The sequence below is a fragment of the Ceratotherium simum genome, chromosome 19 (genome assembly GCF_057802395.1).
Source record: "Ceratotherium simum simum isolate JZ-2026a chromosome 19, ASM5780239v1, whole genome shotgun sequence".
Lineage (NCBI taxonomy): Eukaryota > Metazoa > Chordata > Mammalia > Perissodactyla > Rhinocerotidae > Ceratotherium > Ceratotherium simum.
In genome coordinates this window covers 51,892,795-51,918,231 of record NC_141918.1, presented here as the reverse complement: position 1 = coordinate 51,918,231, position 25,437 = coordinate 51,892,795, and the positions used below count along the sequence as shown (strand labels likewise).

At 36.9% G+C, this 25,437-nt stretch overlaps 1 protein-coding gene across 2 annotated transcripts in view; it reads left to right on the top strand.

Annotated features, from left to right (window-relative positions):
- Positions 1 to 25,437, top strand: part of MOXD1 (monooxygenase DBH like 1) — an 84,131-nt gene that overhangs the window by 16,714 nt on the left and 41,980 nt on the right. For both annotated transcript variants that reach the window (XM_087444125.1, XM_014781055.2), the window contains exons 2-4: positions 2,813 to 2,959; positions 4,627 to 4,794; positions 4,931 to 5,014. In XM_087444125.1, the coding sequence (XP_087300251.1) occupies positions 2,813 to 2,959; positions 4,627 to 4,794; positions 4,931 to 5,014 (399 nt within the window). The remainder of the gene's footprint in view (positions 1 to 2,812; positions 2,960 to 4,626; positions 4,795 to 4,930; positions 5,015 to 25,437) is intronic.

The window sequence follows — 25,437 nt, the reverse complement described above, 5'->3', positions numbered from 1 at the left end:
GTGGATTTCCAAGTATTAATAAGGGCCCAACTGAAGTAAACATGTAACTAACAATACTATTTGGATAGCTAAGGTATACTATGATCAAATCTGAAGATAATAACTCAAAATACGCCCTAAAATTGGAAAAAGTGAAAAAAATTGTAATGGAATCAAGTGGCAATCAGGATATTTCACATTTCAATTTTAATTTTAATAAAATCCATTCATGTTTTCCCTCAATAAGGTTGAAGATATCAGCTTCTTTTAGATGATCACATTTTTCCAGAACTTGGACGTAATTGGCAGCCATCTTTTCTAAATATTGAACACTCAGAGGTTTTCACAGGACAGATGAGCTTACGGGATTTTCAATAAGACCTGAGTGAAGTTTCTCCCATTTTCTCATAGCTAAGTTATCCGAAACGCTGGAAGAAGGTGGCATAGCTGGAAGGAATTGTATTGGTGAATGAAAATAGAACAAATGGAAAATTGGCAAGCCAGCTGGAGATTTTGTGGGACTAATGGTTTTGGAAACATATTTGTGAGACTAGGATAATTATTCTACTCTTTGAACTGATTACATTTTGTATTGTATTCTTTTTGTTTACAAAAACTGTGATTGCTTGAATCCTATAAGGAAATGTGAGCTCAGTGTAAAAGCATGCTTAGTTTGTCTAAATCCCTCGTTGCCCATAGGCATTGTTATTTCATTAGCATATTGAAAATCTATGTGATCAAAAGAACAAGATCATAGGAATATTTCATTTAAATTGTTTTCACAGTTACAGCAGGTTCTCAGAATAAATTTTTTGACAAACCTCAACTTTAGAAGTAGAAAAAGTAACATTTTATGTTAAACAACAAAAAAACTCTTGATATAGATATTTTCTGTAGGCAGAAAAATATAAATTAATCTATACTTTTCCAGCAGTGGCCACTACGGTGTAGAACAGTGAAGAAGGATACAGACTCGAGTCAGATTGTCTGGGTGTGACTACTGGCTTTACTACTTACCAGCTGTGTGATCCTGGGCAAGATGCTTAACTACTCTGTGTGCTTCATTGTCTTCATCTATGATATAGGAAAATAATTTTATCTTATAGATTTGATATGAAGCTTAAATGAGTTACATGTACATGTATTAACACATGTGTAATACATGCTTAAACTGGGCCTGGTGCATAGTAGGTACTCAATAAGTTGCAGTTGCGAGTGAAAAAAAGGATAGTTAGGCTATGTGCATCGCCAATAATGTGGAGTTTGAACAATATCTAGATCTGGTACCCTGGATGTCAGATTTACACACACTTGATAACTACCTTAAAAAAGTACTAGGAATAAAAATGCCAAATGCCATCCATTTGAGTGTGACATTTACAGACAATTTAAGGTTTTTCCCTATATACTGTATTTTCTTTGCCAAGGATAGCAATCATTTTTTCAAATGTAATTTTAATGTTAGTAAAAAGAATTATGTTTCAGCATGTATATTCTAAACTTTTTGTGATTTTTTAAAAATAAAATATCATTATGTACTGAAAAACCAGCTTAATTAAGGCAAATTCTGTGTCTTCTATAAGTGATGAAAATTAACACCATGAGTTTTATAACTCTCAACATGGCAAGCTAATGGTAAAAAGCATAGGGAAATAATTTGGTTAAAAACAAACTATATTGCAAAAGAGGGAAAGAAATTAGCATTGAATGGGCACTAACCATAGTAGGCAGTTTTTTCCTCCCAGCTGCTGTTTCATATTTATCTTTCAAAATCCATAAAATAGATGTATATTATCCCCATTTTACTAATGTTAGAATGAAAGTTCACAGGGTTTGACCTCAATAATTCTTCAAGGCTATTTATGTGTAGGGCTGGGAATCAGGTCCTGGCCATTTGATTTCAAAGCCTATGCCCTTGTCACTGCATCTGTCTGCCTCCCAGAAGTGATCTGTATGCCACTGAACAAGTTTAGTACAGAAATTATAGCTGATCCATAAAAACAAAACTTCCTCAGTTTTTCTTTTTTTTTTATAATTTTATTTATTTATTTTTCCCCCCAAAGCCCCAGTAGATAGTTGTACGTCATAGCTGCACATCCTTCTAATTGCTGTACGTGGGACACAACCTCATCATGGCCGGAGAAGCGGTGCGTCGGTGTTCGCCCGGGATCCGAACCCGGGCCGCCAGCAGCGGAGCGCGTGCTCTTAACCGCTAAGCCACGGGGCGGCCCCTCCCCAGTTTTTCAATGTCTTCTAATTCAACTAGTTTCCTTACTTTCCATATTTTTCCATTGCATTTCATTTTAATAAGCATATGCCATTAAAGCACATACTAAACCAACCTATAACCTCAGGGTGGGGCTCTCTGCGTTTTGGAGTCAAGGGAAGCTCCTCCTGGTGTAATAGCGGAAAATGTGCCGACCTTGGGGTTGGTTCTGACTTTGTCACAAACCAGTTATTTCACTTTGGGGCAGGCCATTTCAGAGTGTTGCAGTTCCTTTTCTCATTTGTATAATGAAGGAAAAGTCCTCAGTGATCTCGAATGTTTGTTCATTCCATCTCTTTTGATGCTCTACAGTATTGTAAACTCTCACTACATTTTCCTGGAGGGCCAGAAGTTTAAATATGGACCAGTTTCCTAGAGAACTCATTACTTAGTGGGGATACTCCAGCTCCTTGAAAATTCCCAGGACTTCAAAAATGACTACAGAGACAGGATTTTGTAATAAGCAAACCCAGAATCAATTTTTTAAGGTCCTATAAATGCTCCATCTAAATTCTTTTCACTCTGACTTTAGGATATCCTGATTTTTCTTTTCCATATTTCCCACAGGATTATTTTACAAATGCAAACAGAGAGTTGAAAAAAGACTCTCAGCAAGATTACCACCTAGAATATGCCATGGAAAATAGTACACACACAGTCATTGAATTTACCAGAGAGCTGCACACGTGTGACGAGAACGACAGGACTCTAACGGTAGGGAGCCTGCGAGGGAGTGCGTGCACCAACAAATTATACGTTTACGGTTGTGAGACACTTTCCAGGGTAAAAGGAACAAATATTTAAAAATAACCTTTGACAACAAAGTCACATAGTCTGTTTTGGAATTGTTTTGAATTCTTTTTAGAAGCCACAAGAAAATCTAAGACTATAAATTTCAATAAAGGCAATTTTTGTGTGAATCTAAAGTTTTGAAGAGCTGTTTAAAGTGTGTATGATTTTATCTATAAATCATTTCCAGCTTCTTCTCTATAAAGTTTGAAAATAGACAATAGATAAAGGTTGAAAGAAAGGTATTACACAAGAGGGAATTACGATACTGAATATTAGGATATAATTCATCTGATTTGGAACTGATTCATTTTTGTAAATTTCTAAAATCAAGATGAATAGTAGACTGATTAAAATTGCCTATCGACATGTTATACAAGATTTCTTATTGTCAGACTTCATGCAAAAATTAATATCTTTATGCATATGCAAATTAAATATTTAGAAGGTATATAATTCACGTGGTACTTTGGAAGTTTGCATGTATTTCTTGGATCAATTTCATTTTGTATAGAACAATAAAATTATCTTTTTTATTTGGTAACTCAAAGCTTTAAAATCGGGAGTGTGAAAATCTGAAGCAGTTTTGATTAACATTCAGCATAAAGAGTAAAAGAGAAAGAAAAAAACACATGCAAAGACATGAATCACTTTTTATGTCATATACGGGGCAAATATACTTTTATGGAATAATAATTATAGTAATTTGACTTATTAAGAGAGAATATAGCTTTTAAAATAAATAGCTCTGGCTTTATTATTTATTTTCACAGTTCTTGTTACAAAGATCTGGCAAAGACACCTTTATCTGCGGGAAGACTGAACAATTTCTTTATACCCCAGCAAACCACCCCATCCTCCACGCCCCCTTTGGGCAATCTCTTTTGGTTGCTCAATGGAAACCAATTTCACCTGACAGTACTAGGATACCCCAGTTCTTTAGAAATTCCCAGGATTCATAAAATGACTATAGATAGAGTTTAGGATAATAAACAAACCCAGAATCAGACATTTCTCCTATATTTGCACTTTCTGTGAATTCATACATGTGACTGGGCTCGCACCTGTGAAAAATGTTTTGTGAAAGTAAAAGTCCTGACCTGGAACTTAATTTTAAAATTAGAATTTATTTATTTATTTTCTAAAGATAGAATTATTTATTTATTTTCCCTAAAATGTTCTATGATGTTAAAACAGGTTTTAATTTTCCAGAATCCCTGCTGCTTAACAAGAGTTTGTGCTTGGTAACTTGTAGCTGCTGGTTTGGAGTTTTAGCATGGCGATGATTTACTGCTGCCGTGGGTGTGAAGGCGTAACCACTAAGTCGCTTGTCCTTCGCTCTATTTTTGGAACACATGATCTTGAGTGCTGAGAGAGATGATTTCTTCCAAAAAGGAACCCGTCTATTTGGATACTTAATGACTTAATCAGATTCACACAATTAATGTTAGAGACCGTATTCAGAACTCCAAATGTCATTGTTCTCCTTTCTTCACTTCTTTATCCTGCTTTAAATAGAGTTCTTTACACTCAGCTCAGTGGTAAGGAAAGCGCTCTCCTGAGACATAATCGTGCCCATGTCTGGTCACCAGGAGAGCACCATGAGGGTGATCTGGGCCTACCACCACGAAGACGTGGGAGAAGCTGGTCCCAAGTACCACGACTCCAACCGTGGCACCAAGAGTCTGCGGTTATTGAATCCTGAGAAACCCGATGTGTTGTCTGCAACCACTCCATACTTTGACCTGGTAAACCAGGACGTGAGTGTTTTCAGGTTTTATTATTGTGGAGGTGGGCTAATTGGAAGTGTGTAAGAGTTTTTACTTAGATTATTGTATATAATAGCATATCAACAGCATATGACTTTGTGTTCTCCTCCCCTTTTTATTAAGACAGGTCCCCATCCCAAACAAAGGTACGACATATTGGTGCCAAATGTTTAAGATTCCTGTGTTCCAGGAAAAGCATCACGTCGTAAAGGTATGTGTCTCACTCACAAACTAAACTTAGTTTTAACTGAGGAGAAATTGTTGTTCTTAAAATGAAAATGATAAAAAAAAGCATCAAAATGATTTTAAATTATATGAAAGTTATTTAAAGAACAAAGAACTGGCTTATCTGACTCACTCCGTCTTAAGAGTCACGGAATTTAGAGAGAAACTTTGGATTGGAGCTAGTATTTTGGGTTTTGTCTCCTAATTTTACATGTTAAAGGTAAACATTTGGGGATGCATTTCAACACCCTTAGTTATTTCTTAGGCAACGCTTGTACAATTGAAATTGCTATAATTTATAATTAAAAAAATAATATATTTACATGTTGATAAATTATACCCAGGAAGGTTGCATTCCCCACCAATTTTGTTTGAGAATATCTGCTTCATTGAAAATACTGGATATTGTCATAAAAATATTTGTTACAGTATTTTTTTGAAAATAGGAAACCAAGAAAATTAGTGAGGGGCCGTCCTGGTGGCACAGTGGTTAAGTGCGAGCACTCTGCTGTGGTGGCCTCGGGTTCGGATCCCTGGCGAACACCAACCCACCACTAGTCAAGCCATGCTGTGGTGGCGTCCCATATAAAGCGGAGGAAGATGGGCACAGATGTTAGCCCAGGGCCAGTCTTCCTCACCAAAAAGAGGAGGATTGGCGACAAATGTTAGCTCAGGGCTGATCTTCCTCACAAAAAGAAAAAAAAAAGAAAGAAAATTAGTGAATTTCTACAGAAATAAAAAATACGGAATTGGGTAATAAATAAGCCCAATTTGCTTGACATAATTTCCTCCCACTCCCCTGGGGATAGGTCTCTCAAAACTTTTGCATTGAGTTAGTGAATGAACGAGTATTTTAAAAAACTTACAGGTTCTTGGCTCTGGGCTAGGAATTGTCTGGCACTTCCACAGAGGCCGAAAGGGTGATCAATGCTTGCATAGAACCTGCAGTGGGATTGTAGGTGACATGACCAAGACACAAGAAAGAGTACGATAGAATTAAATAGTGCGAATGAAATACTGTGAACATCCAGAAGGCCAGAGTTTGCCGACTTTTTGTCAGCCTCCAGACTGTGTAATGAAGCAGTGTGGATATGAGAAATGAGAGAACTTCTAGATTCTGGAATCTAGAGGGAAATATGTGGGTTCGAATCGCAGGTCGACTCTTTAATTAACTCTGCACTCTCAGGTAGGTTGCTCTGGGGTAACGCTGTAAAAGGTGGGCAGTAATAACACTTTCCCTACCGACCTCAAAGCATTTTGGCAGAGATGGAAACACTGAATACATTCTATAAAATGCCTTAAATTTGTTAATTTCTAGTATATTTCTCCAGTAGCACAGATCTGCCTTTTGTTTACAGAATGATTGGTAGCTACTTAGAGGGGCAAGAGGAGCAGGTTGAGTGAATGTTGATTGAGTTCATAAGTAGTCCTAAATATTTGTGGAATATTTTTGCAGTCAGAAGACTTACCCACAACATGGCCCGGGGTGACTCACTTACCTCTGTACAATGTTATTTTCTATTTCTTGCATATGAAAGGGGAATGCAAATTCTAGTCTTACATGCTTAATTCAGTGCCTAAGTCCTTCCCTTACACCAATGAAAAGACTTTCTCAGCAAAAAGAATGTTCTATTTATGTATACTGTGTGGCATATATTACTGTGTGTCATTTGCAATAAGTTTAATTGGAACCTAGGTTAAGGGACAAATGTAAAACTATAGGTTCGGAAAGGAAAACAGATGTTTCACAAAATAGTTCCTTGATTTGTTTTTCAGCAATCGTTAATTGCTAGGATGTGAAGTCCTTAACCACTTACATTAATGCATTTTTATTCTTGTTATTATTAATGCTACTAATTCAGTTGAATGAAATAAAGACAATTGTCAACACTTAAAGGAGGGCAGTTTATGTTCTGACCCTCTGTTTAGGACATTTGCTTGGTACCTCCGCTAAGAATTCTTAGCCAGCTTTCCCATCACAAGCACATCATAGTAATACTCAGGTATGGGAGCATCTATTATCCAAGGGTGTGCTTAGAAGTAAGTACCTTTGGGTTCACATTGCTCACTTCACTAGGTATCAAGAGGGATCTCAATGACTTGAAAGGCTTTGGGACATTTTTTGCAATGATTGGAGGTCTATAGAAGGAGGAAAGTTCTTTACGCTGAGCGAGTGGGGATTCGAGGGAGGGGCTGCAGGTCAGAGAGAGGTGCCTGTACAAGCTTTTCTTGTTGTGGGGGCAGAGCATTGGTGGCTAGAATTTAAAATTCTATTATTGTTTAAGAATGCCACTTATAGGATAGATTCCTGAGCTTGTTGCTAAACCCCAAGATATTTTAAAGTTCATTAAGTATTATGAAACATTTAACTCAAAAGTGAACTCAACTAGGATAATGTAAAATGAAAACAAAAAGAAAGCTCTACTGGGAAAATAAATTCAAAATATTTAGGTTGTATACGTTTTGAGACTGTCTTTCAAAAACAGTTTTAATTTGCAGTTTATGCTGGTTTACAATAAAATTTTAATAAATTTCTGAAGTAGAATTCATAGATCTAGAACTTACCTCAAGAAATTGTCTAATTTCCATTCTCTTTTCTAATTTAATTAGATGATTAATTATCTATCTAGATAAAATCATCTAAATTAATTAGATGATTTCTAATAATTTAAGAAAAGTGTATCTTCTTTTCTTAGAATCAAAGACTGTTGAAAAGCCATCAGCTACGTGCTTCTCTTTATTCCTTATTTTATGTCCCACAAATCACTATATGAAAAAGCCTCAGTCCTTCTCTGATACAGACAAAAAGCACTTTCTCAGAAAAAAGAATATAGCTTTTATATTATGTGCTGTGTCATTTGCAGTGAGTTTTAAGAACATATTGATTACAGTAGTTTTGTGAGAAATCAATTTCGTTGTCTGGTCTCTATTTCAAACAAAGAAAAAGGTTGTAATTGTAGTTTAAACATTGATAGTACTGCCCAACATACGTGTAGTAGTTGTTATCTAGTTGTTACTGAGCAGATAAATAAAATATATCAGTGTGCTGATCATGAATATATTTAATGGGAATGACTGAAATTCAAAATATTAATTACACTTTCAATTTAAATTTTAATCACGTAATAAAAAATTATTTATTACTGAAAGTTTGAAATAATAAGGTAAATAATTTCTAAAATTAGAAAATGATGAAGATAATTTCGTCTGCAGGAAAGATGGAATTAGTGGTGGTTCCAATTCACTTGTGATTCTATTTTATTGATTTGTATTTTGATTCTTGCAAAATATGCTTAAAATTATGACTTGGAAATGTTTGTATAGTCAGATGATGGATATGCAGATTGTACAAAAGAAAATTCTTGGTAATTTGTATTAAAACCATACTTCTCGTATGAGATCATCTCTGTCTCTCTCTTGAGACCCACTATCTAGCCCATCTGTCCATATTTAAGCATGACCCTATTTAAGCTTTGCCAAATATGTGACTTGACCCTAAGCTGAAAATTTTTTAGAGCAAGTGATTCTCTCTACTCTCTTTAATCAATAGTTAATGTCATTATCACAACATAGAGTAATGATTGGATATACTCTGCTGGAAGCTGGGGTTATCAATTAGTTTTATCACACTGCTTTTTTTTGAGGAGCTTTTATTGTCAGAAAATTCTTCTCGTAGATAAACAAAACTCCTAATTCATCTGTTTAAATGTGATGTGTCTTAGTCAATTTAATAAATAGTTGGGGATGGCCTATTGTGTTAAGTGGGAAAAAAGAAACACAGGCAGGTTGAATCATCACCCTTGGTCTTCTCCTCTTAAAGGACCAGCTTCCTCACAGGGAGGCAGTGAGCCTTGTGGCCTGGTAGGTGGGTTCTGGGCTTTGATGGGCCAGATTTGAATCCTTTCTTTCCATTATTAGTCCTTTAACCGTGAGAAAGTAATTAGTCACCCACAGCTCAGTTTTATCATTTAAATGGGAATGGTGCCTTCCTTATGGGATTGTTTAGACTGAAGATTAAATAGCAGTGTTTTTTTTTTTTTTTCAAATATCTTTAGCACTTAGCACAGTATCTGACACAGAAAACTCTTAATAAACCCAGCTATTATGATCAGGCCATTTTCTTTCAATGTTGCTCTCTGGATGAATTTTCACTGAAAACTACCATGTGGTGAGGAGGCCCAGGAAGGGATGGCATCATGCTCAAGTTTGACAATTGCTGAGTTTTAAGAGGGGATTACTTTTACTAGTTGTGTGGTTTTGGGAAAATTATTTACTGTCCTGTGCCTCGGTCTCTTCATCTGGAAAATGGGCATGATAGTTCTCACCTAATAGGGTTATTATGACTATTAAGTGAGTCAAAGGAGTTTAATATTTGTAAAGTATTTAGAACAGTGCCTGGCACATGGCGTTGTTAAATAAAGTAACTAAAAATTGTGTAGATCACTAGCACAATATACAGTTGCTAATCTGTTGATCATCTTGTTAGGTTTCTGGGTTGCTGAGGGATCCCAAACCAGCCAACCCTTTCTAGACAGTGAGAATTTCAAATAAGACCTAGATTGTCACTCGTTTCATTTCGGGAGGCCACCTTGAGAACTGTGTGCTTTGGAGAAATGTGCAGTTGAGGTGAACGGAAGAGCGTCATCATTCTCTCTTCATCAGTAGACACAGGAAGGAAAGTGCTGTACTTTATGTTAACTACTGAAGGGAACATCTTTCTTGGAATGAAATTAGATGCTACTGTTCTTTTTTGTTGGTGGCATTCATAAATCTGAACAATTTAATTTGGGGAATGTTTCCTAGGACAAGAAAATCTAAGTGTAATTGACATTGAATAACTGTGACGTGACCTTGAAGCCAGAAGACTGTAGAGCCGTGAAATAGTCATTCAAAAATTGGTTTTCCTCTACCGTTCATGTAGCATGAACATTTGACTTTATATGCTCTGTTAAATGGACAGTGTTGACTAATTTCCTTGTTGTGTTTATTCCTTCTGTTTTTTAAAGAAAAGATACCGTCAAATGGAGAACTTGAGCATTAACGCGTTCTGAAATGTCAAGTGTGATAGAGGGTTTCTATTTCCGAAAATGTGTAAGACTTCAGGGTTAAATTTAGTAAGTTGTGGGAATTCTCAGTGTCAAACTACATGATTTGACAACTATTAGAATTCTCTCTTCTCTGTCAGTATATCTTCTTCCTTTTCTTTTTCCTGAAATGATATTTCAAAATATATTTTAACTGAAGTGAGTTTTTTCCCCTAATGGAAATAGCATTTTGGCTTGTCATCAGGATGCATTTCCACAGACTCTGCGCTTTAGTTTTCATTCTTTTCTGTTTCACCTTATTGTGTGGCAGACTAGGAGGTGTTTGCTACTGACTGTGGACTGAATGGTTGTCTGTATTTTCACCCATCTCCACCCCAAATCTGTAGAACTTTTTTTGGCTGGTCGATGTTTCCCTTTTCTCTTTTACTAATTTAACCATATTTCCTAAAGGCAAATCTTTGGATCTTTAGATAGACCTATTTAGTATGTTGAAAGAAATTAACTTTCGGAGAATGCCTTCTGTGAAAATACTTTCCATTCCTTTTAAATGCTTTGCAACACTACATTTGGTTATTAAATCTGTAATTCCAATGCATTACCACTAGCATCTGTGGATTTTGTCACCGACTGACAAAATGGATGATTCTTGATCTTCTAGAAAAAATTATGCTGTCAAATCATAAGAATCCTTTTTTTGGGGGGAATTTATCATCTGAAGTTTATAAATACCAAGATAGTTCTACCCTTATATCCAAGTATATCTGAAGTTCCGTATGTCTTTTATCTATTAGAGAAGAGATGAAAATACTTGGGCATTTACTGTGGCTGAAACTATAATTTTGGACAGAAAAAAAGTTGGTAGGAACTCTGCCGTTAACAATAATGAGTTGACTCAAATTAGCACATTTTAAAGATTGCCAACTTAGATTGCTCAGTGTTGCAAAGTTCTTTCTAGATGCTCTTGGGTTACATCTGCTTCACGGAGACATTGGCGATTGTCTAGCTACATGGGTGTTCTCGAGAGCCTCTTGAGAGTGCAAGGTAACTGAATCCACTTTGAAAGCATGTCTTTTCATGGAAGTGATTTATTGCTAACTCTGTCACTAATTAGCTTTCTGACCCTAGAGAAAGTACTTAACCTCACCCTGGTCCTCAAATTCCTTGTCTGTAAGATAAAGGGATTGGACCAGATGATTTCAATTGGCTCTTTTTACTTCTAAATATCTATGACTTGCTAAAAACTAAAAGTGAAGTCTGTGCTGGGGTTTGGATGCCCTGGGGTCTGAGTTCCGAGACGGCTTGATTCTCACTGCCCCCAGGCGTGCCAGGGTGACAAAGCTCAGGACCCCACTGCCTCCCTTGAAGTTGAAAGGCCCCCTTCTTTAGTTCCTAGGGCACGGGCTCTCTTAGCATATATTCTGAGGCTTAGGTTTTAATCTGTAAATGAGGGTAATAATACTTGTCTCAAATGATCACTGTCATTGTCAAGTGAGAGAACATCTGTAGAGTTCTGGTATGTTTGGCATATCTTAGCTCAATAAGTACTAGCTATATTCCCAATTTATGTTGGTTTTCAGGTACCTCTAAATCTTGGAAATAATCTAAATGAGATAAATCTAAATAAATAAAGAAAGAAATCTTGGAAATAATGTCATTTTAAAATAAGAATAGAAATTAAGAGTGCCAGGATAAGCACGGCTTGTAGGCTGGTACAGGGCACAGAATGGGCCCTGCAGAAAGGTGGGGTTTGTGTTCTAACTCTGCTTTTCAATAGTTCAGGGACTGTGGGCAAACTATACTCTCAAAGTTTGCGTCTTCACTTGTGAAGTAGGAAAAATCATTTCCAGTGGCGATGAAATGAATACCAGTGAAAACACCTGTTGCATAATAGGATCGTAATGGCTTGTTTTCTTCTCTTGGTGGGGGTTATAGAGATGGACGCCTAAAACTTCATCCAGTATTTTCTCATACTTCAAGTCAGGGCCACACTGAAACCACGGTAGGCAGTAAGTCTCTATTTTATTTTGAAGAAAAGATTCCCTGGGAATTAGATTTCATAGCTTGCTTCCATTATTCTAAACCAAATGAAATTTAAGCTAATTTCCTCCTGTTCTTGTCTAAGTGAGGATGAAAACCAGCTGGTGACTATCCTCTGGGAAATATTCCTTCACATTCTTAGGTAACCCATTAGTCTTCCATTCTGTGGCCTTAAGTAATGCCATTTTCAACAGACATTAAAAGATATTCATTTTTCTTTGTTGTTTTTCTACTGCCTAACTCTCCCCCCGACCTAGTATGTCTTTTTTAAGTAGTTCAAAAAGTTGGATGACAAACTTGAAAAACATTAGTGCATTTTTTGGATAATTATTGGGTATAAAATTGGTAAGTAATTTAACAGCACTTTTATTAAAAGAGTACTAAGATATTTATGTTGGATTCTAGATGTTGATGGCACAATAGGATTAAGAAGTATGGTAATATTAAGATATGAATGACTTTTACTTACATACAGGGAAGTATGTAGGTAAAATACCTATTTTTTGCTACTTTAAACACATTATTTTGTTAGATTTTCACAGCCTCCCACAAGGTAAGCTAAATTACCACCACTTTCCAGATGAACACACCGAGGCATGGCATGCGTAAGTAACTTGTTTAACATTACACAAATTCTGTGAAGCAGAGTCAAGTTTGAACACAGATCTTCTGAGCAAAACTAGTGGACCTTCCTCTATACAATTCTGCTAGCCCAGGCCTTATGATTTTTCTAGATGATATATGCTACAATGAAAAATAATTTGTGTAAGAGAAGTCTGGTAGCTTATATCTAGCTACTGCCCCTTCAAATAAGCTTCTCAGAACCCAGGCTACTTTTGGGTCCTACAGGATCAGTGCATAGACTGAAGGCTACATGAGCAGATCCCACTAGAACCTTCCAGACATATCAGTTCAAAGACCCTGGGAATTGACTTAGACCTAGTGGGATGGCATTTGAGTACACAAAGGACTGCTGTTTTCACTCTTGGGGGTTGGAAATGCTCATCAACAAGGCATGACACATGGAAAGTTTCATTTGAGATTTAGGAAGTCATTTAAATAAGATGAGAGTTAAGATGATTAGGTGAAAGATTATGCATATGGCTGCAAAACAGCACAGAATGTTAAATCTTAGAGATGATGTTAGGGAGAAAGGAACTGGAAATAATTTCAGTGGAAAGAGGTAGTCCTGCTAATCTTATTGGACACATCTTGTAACAAGGATCCTTGGAAACTAGCCCATAGCCTTCTGTTTAAGCTGAGTTAACAACCCTCTTGGAGTTAAGTGAAAATAATGGTCATAAGCTATTTTATTCCCCTTCACTATAATGGTCTTATAAAAAGGGACTTGTGAGAAGAAATACTAACATTTTCATTGAGAAGTTAAATTTATGGCAAAAGGCCTAGAGAAAAGTACTGTAAAAACAAGAAGAGCTATGTTGTTGGAGAGAGAACTAGAAGTGTTGGCATCTTGGAGTGGCCTGAGAACAGACTGACAGTGGGGGTTCTAATCCTACACTGACCATCAGTCAGCTGAAGATTAGTGTGGCTGCCCCACAGTGCTCTTCAAGAGACTGAGTTCATGTCAGTAATACGGTTCAAAGACTATGAATCTCTGTTACTGAGTGGTTGTTCTATGTGGTCTTTAACCCTTAAAATTCTATGACTGTAGTATTGGAATTGACAAAACTGTAAATTTATAAAATAAATTTATAAATTTGATAAATTTATAACATTTAGAAAAAAGCTGTACTAAAAGTTTATCCTAAAAATTTATGAAAGGAATGAAGATAATTTTTCTTGTGTTCCCATGACATATAACATGCCAATTTTATTTTGATGTGTGTTTTCAATGTAAAAAATTGTATCCTTGGGGGCTGGCCCAGTGGCGCAGGGCTTAAGTGCGTGTGGTCCACTTTGGCGGCCCGGGGTTCGCAGGTTTGGATCCCGGGCGTGCACTGACGCACCACTTGTCAAGCCATGCTGTGATGGCGTCCCATATAGAGTAGAGGAAGATGGGCACGGATGTTAGCCCAGGGCTAACATTCCAATCTTCCTCAACAAAAAGAGGAGGATTGGCATCGGATATCAGCTCAGGGCTAATCTTCCTCACCAAAAAAAAAAAAAAAAGAAAAGAAAAATTGTATACTTATCAAAACAGAATGACATCCACTATTTCCTGTTTGATGCAACAATGAAATTTTTTATGGTTTTTATGAATGGAGCTTTTAGTAATTAGCAGAAAAAATTATATATGTAGTAGAAACTCACCTTAAATAAATGAGATATTTACTATTGAAGTTTATAACACTTACAAATCAAAGGATAGTTTTATACAACCCTCATCAAATTGTGAAAGGCTGCACAGTTGTATTCTTTAAATTATCAAGCCTCTCTTGGTGCATTTAAAATGAATGTATTTCTACATCAAAAATTCAGATATGTAAGAGTTTAATAATATATCTATTTTACGAAGAAAAATATTACACTCACATATCAAAATGTTATGGTTGAGTCTTGCTTCACTGAGTCATTGTATTTTTCTTGATTCACAACCTAGGGTTCACATTAGAATCATCCGAATAGAATCTTTAAGGATGGAGTCCAGACCCTTATGTTGATGGTGGTTACTGCTGTCATTTGAAAGGTTCCCCAAGTGATCTTGTTACAGACTCCGTGGTTGAGAATGACTGTTTTATATTTATTCCAATTTCCCAGGAGACTGTATTTAAGTTATATTTTATAGCACCTAATAAAATGCCCTTCATATCAAGTAGCATCAATACTTTTTTTTATAGTAATACACTGTTTTATTCAACAAATATTATAAAAATTGAACCCACATGGAGCATCTACTATCGAAATACACTGTTAGCTATTTGCACATGAAGAAGATTTAAGCAGTTTATGGTTTTGAGAGAGCTTATTCCTTCATGCATTGCATATTTCTGTGTGGAAATGGAGAGGCAAAAACACCAGCTGTTTCCTGGAACCACAGCTGACTCTCATTATAAAATTTCAACATGGACTAATTCAGATATAAGGGATACTTTCTTCTGGGAAGGGAAAAAGATTTATGTTCTAGTGAAATATATACATTGACGTTAACTCTATACATCAACGTTTGTAATGTAATGGACCCATTCTAGAAATTTTATACTGAAGGCCACCTTGCTGACTTTAAATGCATTCCATTTCGAATAAAGAGAGATTTTTTCATCACTGAAAACTCACTGAATTGCTCTATGTGGAATTTTAAATATTAAGTGAAGGCAAGACCATGTAAATAACTGTTAGTAAGTTTGTAAATGCTGCCCACAGCCTCTCAGTCTTTAGCTTGGCATGAGGAAGTCCTGAGAATATAGGAAGGGCACTTTGTGGTGTGTTTCAGAAATCAGATGTGTACTTAATGCACTGTGTGTCTTAATCAGCTGGAAACATCCCTGCACACTCCCCTCTAAATCCCAGAGGAATCAAGGGGTATCTAGTGAGTGCCTGCTTTGGACAGTGCTCAGTGCTCTGTCTTTTGTCAGATACGTATAAGGCAGTGTAAGACACAGCCCTTCACCCCAAAGACCTCCCAGTCTAGATGAGGAGAAGAGATTCGCACAAGAATAATAGAGAAACCCCAAAGCTGGCAAGCGATCATTGGTGTCAAACTGCGTATTTGACAGTGAAGACAACAAGAAAAGAGGAGCAGTGAAGTTTGAGCACAGTCCCGTGGCATATGGAAAGAATAATTTGGGGAAATTACATCTGGATGCATCCTATGTAGATAGGGACGTGTGGTAAGGATGGCTGGGAGGCAACCTCTGTTTATGTGCTTAAGCACCAAAATGAAATTAGATGATAAGACAACATTTATGGAGAGCACTGTGTATTTTGTGGCTTATCAACCCTCAGGAAAAACCCTAGGAAGTAGGTAGTATTACTATCCTCATTTTACAGATGGGGAAATGGAGGCCGAGACGTTAAGTAACTTGCCCACTGCTGATAATTTTCCTGTTTGTATACTTTCCCTGAGGGAGATAGTATATTTTAAAACTAAATATGTATGCGAACTTTTGCTGGTTTAGCCTCAAAACGTGACTTAGAGGTCTGTGGAAAACAGCATTCGTTGACTAAAAACTAGGACTCTTGCTTCAGTGTTAAAGCTCTGCAGTATTACACATTGGTCTGTGCGGAAGCTCCATCTGGTCCCACATGTGGAAAAGAATACTTGATGCTACAAGCAACATCTGCCTGTGCTAGAGCCAGCTAGCAGCTGCTGGCTCCACTTAAATCCATAGTCTAGTTATGTCAGATTAGAATGCAGAATCCCTGCTGTCCCTTGTTGTCAGGGCAACTGCATTTTTTGATCGGAGAATGCCTTCACCGTACCAAAGCCCCTAGTGTGAAATATTGAAAGGGACTGCGGGCTGTGGCCTTTAGTACCTAAATGGGGTCACTGATTTTATCTTGAATGGTACCATTGTGCAGCTTTACCCCAGACATGAACTTACCAGTTTTACTTAATGTTAAAACTCTGGCAAGTTGCGTCATACTCTCCGAAACAGAAATCAAGGCTACCTCCTAATCGTCCACACATGCACGTAACCATTTAGTTCTTTAGAGAAAAGCTGCGGGCAGTTCCTCGGAAGAGAGTGAGGGCCTTTCAGTTCCTGTGGACGTGAAGGGGACCTCCCTAGAGCTATGGTCCATGGAGAGTGACTTGACGGTTGAGTTGTTGGATGTCCATTCCCATTGTCACCATAAGTCGTGTTTTCCTGATAGTTTAAATGTATAAAATGCGTGTGGGCTTCTTTAAAGAAGAGGTGTACATCATTTAGCTTTCCATTTTATGGAATCATGGGCCTAATAAAGATCTCAAGAGATAATTTATTTATTGCACAAGATTTAAATAAAAATATTGCTTTAAAACCACCCTTCAAAGATGTATGTTTCTCGTCATTATTAAAATTTTCCATCGGCTTTCTAAAATCATCTTTATGAATGAAATAGGGTATTTTCTCCATAATAGCTGATTTTAACTTTATGACTTCAAGGCAAAATTAGTCCTTTTGGATGGAAGCTCAACACACATTCTTCATGACAGCAATCAACACCATGGCCTGTTGTTGCATATGCCCCTTAGCTTTCCTCTTACCTTTCATTATGTGGGTATCAGTATATACCCATATGTAAAATGGACATAACAATTCCTGTCTTCTCAAGATTACTCTGAAAGTGCTTTAAAAATACTGAATTTTGGAAAACAAATATTTGTCGATTGCTCTTTATGTACCAGGCACTATGCTTTACTTACAACTTATGCCATTTGGCAGATGAGGAAATTGAGGCTCAGAAAAATTAGATGTCTTTTCTAATGGCGCAAAGTATTTAGTATCATGAAACATCACTCACTTAATCTAGCAGTGGGAAGTTGCACAATTTATTTAACTTGTATGAACCTAAGTTTGGAGGGCCCTGTCTTTCCGGTCACTTACAGCTGATTTCAAATCCTGGCTCTCCTCTTTACCACTTACATGACCTCAGGCAACTTACGGGACTTCTCTGAATCTCAGTTTCCTAGTTAGCAAAATGGGGATACCGCCTAGTCACAAGATTACTGTGAAAATTATTTGAAAATGTTTATAAAGCAACTGAGACATGATAGATATGAAACACTGTCCTTCCATAGTAATGTGTTTTTTACTCTGACACTCTAAACTTTCTGTTTGCTTTGGTCAACGTTTTATTTCCTGGTTGCAGAAAATGAAGTCTAGTGAAAAAAACTGTCTTTTCCATCCAGTTAATTAACTGAAACCGGGATTCAAAGTTGGGTCCTAAATCCCAAATTGCTGTTACTTGTTTGTATCTTTCTTTCAATATGTGAAATATAAAACAATTTCAAGGTAAAAAATATACCCAAGATTTATATCCCTTTCTACTCTGTCATCTTTTATAATCTTTAATAATCTGTAATGAAAGAATTTTTGGAGCTTGTGCAAAAGCTAAATTACATAGACGTAATTATCCAGTAATTTAGAGCAGTTGCAAAACTCATTTTGCTTTCATTGACTTTTCTGAGACATTAAAAGAGAGAAAACATTGAAATATATTTGTGTATATCCAACTGGATTTCATAGGGGAATAGTTCCTTTGAAACTTGGAGTTCACTATTTCTCCTATCTTTGCTTTTTATTTCTATATTCACCTTTAAGACAAAGTTTAGCTCTTTTAAGAACTAGCCTGCCAAATGCATCTTGTTTTTTTTTTTTAATTGATGTTTTAATAGTTTTTAACATTGTGAAATTTTGGGTTGTACATTTTTGTTTGTCCATCACCATATATATGACTCCCTTCACCCCTTGTGCCCACCCCCCACCCCCATTGCCCCTGGTAACCACGATACGGTTTTCTCTGTCCATGTGTTGGTTTATATTCCACATGTGAGTGAGATCATACAGTGTTTGTCTTTCTCTTTCTGGCTTACGTCACTTAACATAATACCCTCGAGGCCCATCCATGTTGTTGCAAATGGGACGATTTTGTCTTTTTTTATGGCAGAGTAGTATTCCATTGTATATATATACCACATTTTCTTGATCCAGTCATCAGTTGAGGGACACTTAGGTTGCTTCCACTTCTTGGCTATGGTGAATAATGCTGCAATGAACATAGGGGTAATGCATCTTGTTTTTTATGTAAGGCAGGCTCTAATTGCAAGAAGTAGTAAGATCCACAATGGAATTAAATTTACAAGGTTAGAGAACTAAGTTCTTTTTTCAGTGATAAACAGGAAATGTCATTACTCTGAGTAATATCTTCCACTCATATAGCAAATAAAATTTTCTGGCAGATTGCTGGTTCAGTCACATTATTTCAAAGTATATTTATTCCAAGTGCTAAAAGATGTTTTATGGAATAATTCATTTCTTTAGCTTGAGTTAATAATCATATGAAGTTTAATGTTATATGATGTGCTCTGGACTGGCCTTTCACAGTCTTGAAAAGAGATCATAACTGTTAAATTTTTATTCCTCCTGGTTTGGCAGAGGAAGGAATTTGTTCTGTACACTGTTTCTCAAGAGAACGCTTTAGTTTTTTCTCCTTTTTTGTATGATGCCTGTGTCTACCTGCACTGATTTGACATAATATTTAAAAACTGCATTTAATTAAATGACTTGATGTTCTTATTTTTATTTTAACTTAAATGCTGCGAATTAAAAAAAAATTCTAATGTGTGTTTATTTCATTTTCAATGTAATATGTACTTGTTACAACAAGAAAAAAAGTGGAAAGTGTATAAAATAAATAATGGTGGTGTTCCCCTTCCTCCAAATTCCGTTTGCCTGAGGTAACCAATGTTAACAGGTCTATTTGTATCCTTCTTAACTTTATGCTCGAGAAAATGTTTATAGAGGCCGGCCCAGTGGTGTAGTGGTTAAGTTCAACGTGCTCTGCTTCGGTGGCCCGGGTTTGCAGGTTCGGATTCTGGGTGCAGACCTACACCACTCACCAGCCATGCTGTGGCAGTGTCCCACATGCAAAATAGAGGAAGACTGGCACAGATGTTAGCTCAGAGTGAATCTTCCTCACACACAAAAAAAGAAAGAAAACATTTATAAAGTTATATAAGATTTTGAGTTAATCTCTTTTTTTTAAACAAAATTAGAATCAGTATATATATTACATTGAAATTTGCTTTTTCAAATTACCACCCTTGTCATTACAGGTTAAAATATAATAATACATCCATTTTCACATTTACATAATTTAATGCCCTATTATGCATTAACCACAATTTTTGCAGCCATCCCCTATTGATGCACATTTGAGGTGATTTAATATTTTTGCTGCTGTAAACAATGCTTCCATAAATGTTCTTGTAAGTATATCCTTATTAATTAGTGTTTTAATTTCTGCAGACTAGATTCCTAAATGCATTGAGTAAAGGTTACATTCATTCCAAATTTTAATATACTTGTCAGATAGTTTCTAAAATCCACTTACTAGCACATGTGCATATTTCCTCATTCCCTCTCAAGTACTGGATATTTCAGTCTTTTAGATGTATTGCCTAGTGATGGATGAAAACTTGCTTTGACTTGCTTTTCTCAGACTGCCAATGAGACTAAAGCTCTTTTTATTCACATTTCCTCTTCAGTGAATTTGCTGTTCAAATCTTTACCAATTCCTTTTTTTAAAATCCTTTTATTGAATTACACGCGTAAAAGTGCAGAAGCACTAGTGTACAACTCGTTGGATTTTCGTATGGTGAGCTGACTTATGGAATCAGAGTCAAGATCAAGAAATCAGAACATTGCCAGGGCCCCAGAAGTGGCTCCCAGCACCCCTCCAGGTGCTATCATCTCCAGACATATCCACTATTCTGACTTTGAACACTATGTATTAATTTGCCTGCTTTGGACTTTATGTGGAGAGAATCAGACAGTAGTGCTTTTTTGTGTGGGTTCTTTTGCTCAACACAGTGTCTGAGTAAGCCATGCTATTGCATGTAGAAACCCTTATGGACCAAACCACCCCAAATGCAAAGGCTTTAAATAAATACACCTCTCTTGTAGTTTACGGATCAGCTTAGGGCTCTTCTGTTTCTTGTTTTGGTGACTCTTAAGTCTGTACCCAGCTTGGGTTGGGTAGGCGGTTCTTTAATGGTGGCTGGGCTCTTTCATGGTTGGAAGTCAGCTCTTTGTAGGCTGGTATAGGAGCCTGGGCTGGTATCTTGTTCTCCAGATGTCTAGACTGAGCTTGTTCAAAAGACGGTGACAAGGTTCCAAAAGAGAGAGTAGAAACTGGAAGGCCACGTAACTGGTCTTGGGATTGGCACACCATTACTCTTGCCCCCAAAAACAGTTCCAGCCTGGATACAGGACAGTTTTGAAAGTGTATAGCAGTTCTAGTTGCTCCATACCCTCATGAATACTTGGTATTATCAATACTTTTCATGTTAGCCATTCTAGAGGGAGTATAGTGGTATTACATGGTGTTATTTTTCGTGGCTTTGTTGAGGTACAACTGATTATAAATTGCACATATTTAAAGTGTATAATTTGATAAGTTCTGATCTATGTGTACACCTGTGAAATCATCATCACAATAAAAATAGTAAGCAGGGCTGGCCCCATGGCTTAGCAGTTAAGTGAGCACACTCCGCTACTGGCAGCCTGGGTTCGGATCCCGGGCCCACACCGACGCACCGCTTCTCCAGCCATGCTGAGGCCGCGTCCCACATACAGCAACTAGAAGGATGTGCAACTATGACATACAACTATCTACTGGGGGTCTGGGGGGGACAAAAAAGGAGGAGGATTGGCAATAGATGTTAGCTCAGAGCTGGTCTTCCTCAGCAAAACAAAGAGGAGGATTAGCATGGATGTTAGCTCAGGGCTGATCTTCCTCAAAAAAATAAATAAATAAATAAATTTAAAAAAAATAAAATAAAAATAGTAAGCATATCCCTCAAATTTCATCATGGTTCTTTGTAAACTCTTTCTTCCACTCCTTCCCTCCCTCTATTCCCAGGCAACCATATATCTGCTTCCTGTCACTATAGATTAGTTTTCTAGAATTTTGTATAATAGAATCCCAGTTTATGTATTTTTTTGGTCTGCTTTCTTTTACTCAGTGTAAGTGTTTGAAATTTATCCATGTTGTTGCATGTGTGTGTGTTTTAATAGTTCATTCTTTTTACTGTTGAGTGGCATTCCATTGTGTGGATATAACACAATTTGTTTATCCATTCACTTGATGGATATTTGTGTTGTTTCCATTTTGGGGCTATTATAAATAAAGCTGCTATGAACATTTGTGTACAACTCTTTGTATGAAGGTGTTCTTTCTTTTCTCTTGGATGTATGCCTACGAGTGGAATGACTGGGTCACATGGTATGCAGTATGTTTAACATTTTAAAAAGCTGCTAAACTGTTTCCAATTAGTTGCATCATTTTATAGTCTCAGCAACAATGTGTGAATTGTTGTGCTCTGTGTCTTCACCAACACTTGGAATAGTCATCTTTTAAAATTCTAGCCGTTCTAATACTTATTTCTCATTGTCGTCTCAATTTGTATTTCCCTAATGACCAAGGTTGTTGAACATCTTTTCTTTTCTTTTCTTTTTGTTTTGTGAGGAAGATCAGCTCTGAGCTAACATCTGTGCCAATCCTCCTCTTTTTGCTGAGGAAGACCGGCCCTGAGCTAACATCTATTGCCAGTCCTCCTCCTTTTTTTCCCTTTTTCTCCCCAAAGCCCCAGTAGATAGTTGTATGACATAGTTGCACATCCTTCTAGTTGCTGTATGTGGGACGCTGCCTCAGCATGGCCGGAGAAGCAGTACCTTGGTGCGTGCCCGGGATCCGAACCCGGGCCGCCAGTAGCGGAGCGCGCACACTTAACTGCTAAGCCATGGGGCTGGCCCCCTTGAACATCTTTTCACGTGCTTATTTGCTATTGGTATATCTTCTTTGGTGAAGTGCCTCTTCAAATCTTTATCCGTTTTTAAAATTGGATGTTTGTTTTCTTATTATTGAGTCTTGAGTAGTCTTTAATATTCTGAATATAATTTGTTTATCACACATGTGATTTGCAAATATGTTGTCTTAATCTATAGTCTGTCTTTTCACTCACTGAAAATTGTTTTTGAAAGTTCTTAATTTTGCTAAAGTCTATTCTATTTCTTTTTCTTTTATGGATTGCACTTTTGGTGTTGTAACTAAGAAATTTTTGCCACACCCAAGGTCGTGAATATTTTCTTATTTAACTTCTCTTAGCAATGTTTTTGGTTTTTAGTGTAGAAGTCTTGCATAGCTTTTGTCAGATTTATTCCTAAGTATTTAATATTTTTGATGTTATTTTAAATGGCATTTACCTCTAAATTTCATTTTCTGATTATTACCAATATGTAGAAATAATTTTTATATATGGATCTTGTATCCCTCAAATGTGCTAAACTCACCTATTAGTTCTAGCAGCGTTATAGATTCAACTGGACTTTCTACGTGGATCATCATGTCATCTGAGAAGAAAGTTTTACTTCTTCCTTTCTGATCTGATGCCTTTTCTTTCTTTCTTTTCAAATTTTTTCCTTATTGTACTGTGTGGAACCCCCAGTCTAATGATGTATAGAGATGATGAGAGGGGACTCCTTGCTTGTTCCTTAACTAAGGGAGAAAGTATTCAGTCTTTTATCATTAGGTGTGCTGTGTGCTGTGAGTTCTAGGTTTTGCCATCACTCTTCTCTTATGGTGACTCCAATTATATGTATAGTAGGCTGCTTCTAGTTGTCCCATAGCTCACTGAAACTTCATTTCTTTCAGTCTGTTTTCTAACTTTGAATAGTTTTATTGCTCTATCTTCAAGCTTGCCAATCTTTTCTTCTTCATTGTCTACTCTGCTCTTAATACTGTACACTGTCCCTCTCATCTTAGACATTATAATTTTAATCTCTAAAAGTTAGATTTGAGTATTTTAAAAATATCTCCATGTCTCTACTTAACATGTTCAATCTTTTTTTTTTTTTTTTTGAGGAAGATTAGCCCTGAGCTAACATCTGATGCCAATCCTCCTCTTTTTGCTGAGGAAGATTGGCCCTGGGCTAACATCCGTGCCCATCTTCCTCTATTTTATATGGGACGCCGCCACAGCATGGCTTGACAAGCGGTGCATCGGTCCACGCCCAGGATCCAAAACTTTGAACTTCGGGCTGCGGCAGCAGAGCGCGAGCACTTCACCACTACGCCACCAGGCCGGCCCCTTACCATGTTCAATCTTTGCTCTATCCTCTGGAACATATAGAATATATGGAATACCGTTATAATATCTACTTTAACGTCCTTGTCTATTGCTTCTATCATTTGCATGATTTCTGGGTTAGATTGATTTGACTTTTGTCATTATGGGTTTTATTTTCCTAATTCTTTGTATAACTAGTAATTTTTGGTTGGATGCCAGATATTTTTAATTTACCTTACCAGATGCTGGATATGTTTGTATTCCCATAAATACTCTTGAGCTTTGTTCTGGGATGTAGTTAAATTACTTGCAATCAGACCTTTGGGACTTTATTTTTAAGCTTTGTTAGATGCTAATTTTACCCACTGCAAGGCAAAATGCTTCTGAGTGCTGTACCTAATGCTCTGTGAATTATAAGATTTTCCACTCTGTTGGGAAAAGGCCCTATTCTCCGCACTGTGATATTTCTGACATTGTTTCTTCTAATCCTTTAGAGTGGTTTTTACCTGGTTGTGGGTAGGATTTTTTAGGGTGACTTTTACCTGCACGAGAGGATAGTACTCAGTAAGGTGCGTGTGGCAGACCTTCTGCGGATGTCCTGAGTTCTCTCTCTGTGCATCTGTCTCCTCTCCCTTATTTTTTTCCATGAACTGAAACCTGCTTGGCCTCCCTGGACTCCCAATTCTATCTGTTCAACTCAGGGACAATGCCAGGTTCTGCCTGGGTTTCCCCTTCCTCTGAAAAAGCCTGGAAGCTCTCCAGGCAGAAAGCTGAGGAATCATAGGACTCACCTCATTTGTTTCTCGTTTCTCAGAGGTCACTCTCTTTTTCGCCTGGTGTCCAGTGTCTTGAGATGCTGCTCAACACCATTGCTCATTAAGGAAGTGCAAATTAAAACTGCACTGGGATACCACCCCACACCTATATGAATAACTACAATTAAAGGGTTGGTGAGATGTGAGGTATCTGGAACTCTAATACACTGCTGATGGAAGTATGAAGTGGTACCACTACTTTGAAAAACTATTTGGTAGTTTCTTAAATACTTAAATATACAATACTACACATTCCAACTATTCCACTGCTAGATATGTATCCAAGAGTAATGAAAGCATATGTCCATACAAAGACTTTAAAAGAGTGTTCATAGAAGCTTTATTTGTAATAGCTAAGAAATGGAAACAACCCAAATATCTATTAATAGGTGAATGGACAAACATATTGTGCTAAATACTACTCAGCAAGTAAAAAGAATGAACTAATGATACATAAAAGCAACATGGATTAATCTGAAAATAATTATGCTGAATGAAAGGAGTCAGACAAAACAGTGTACATATAATATGATTCCATTTTTTATAAAATTCTAGAAAATGAAAGTAATCTATAGTGACACGAAGCTCTTCAGTGGTTTCCTGGTGATGAAGTTGGAGCAAGGAGGGAAGACAAGGAGAGATTGCCAAGGGGCATGAGGAAACTTTTGGGGATAATAGGTATATTGATTATCTCAATTGTAGCAGTGGTTTTATGAGTATATCCGTATGTCAAAACTTATCAGATTTTCTACTGAAATATGTGCAATTTAGTGTATTTCAA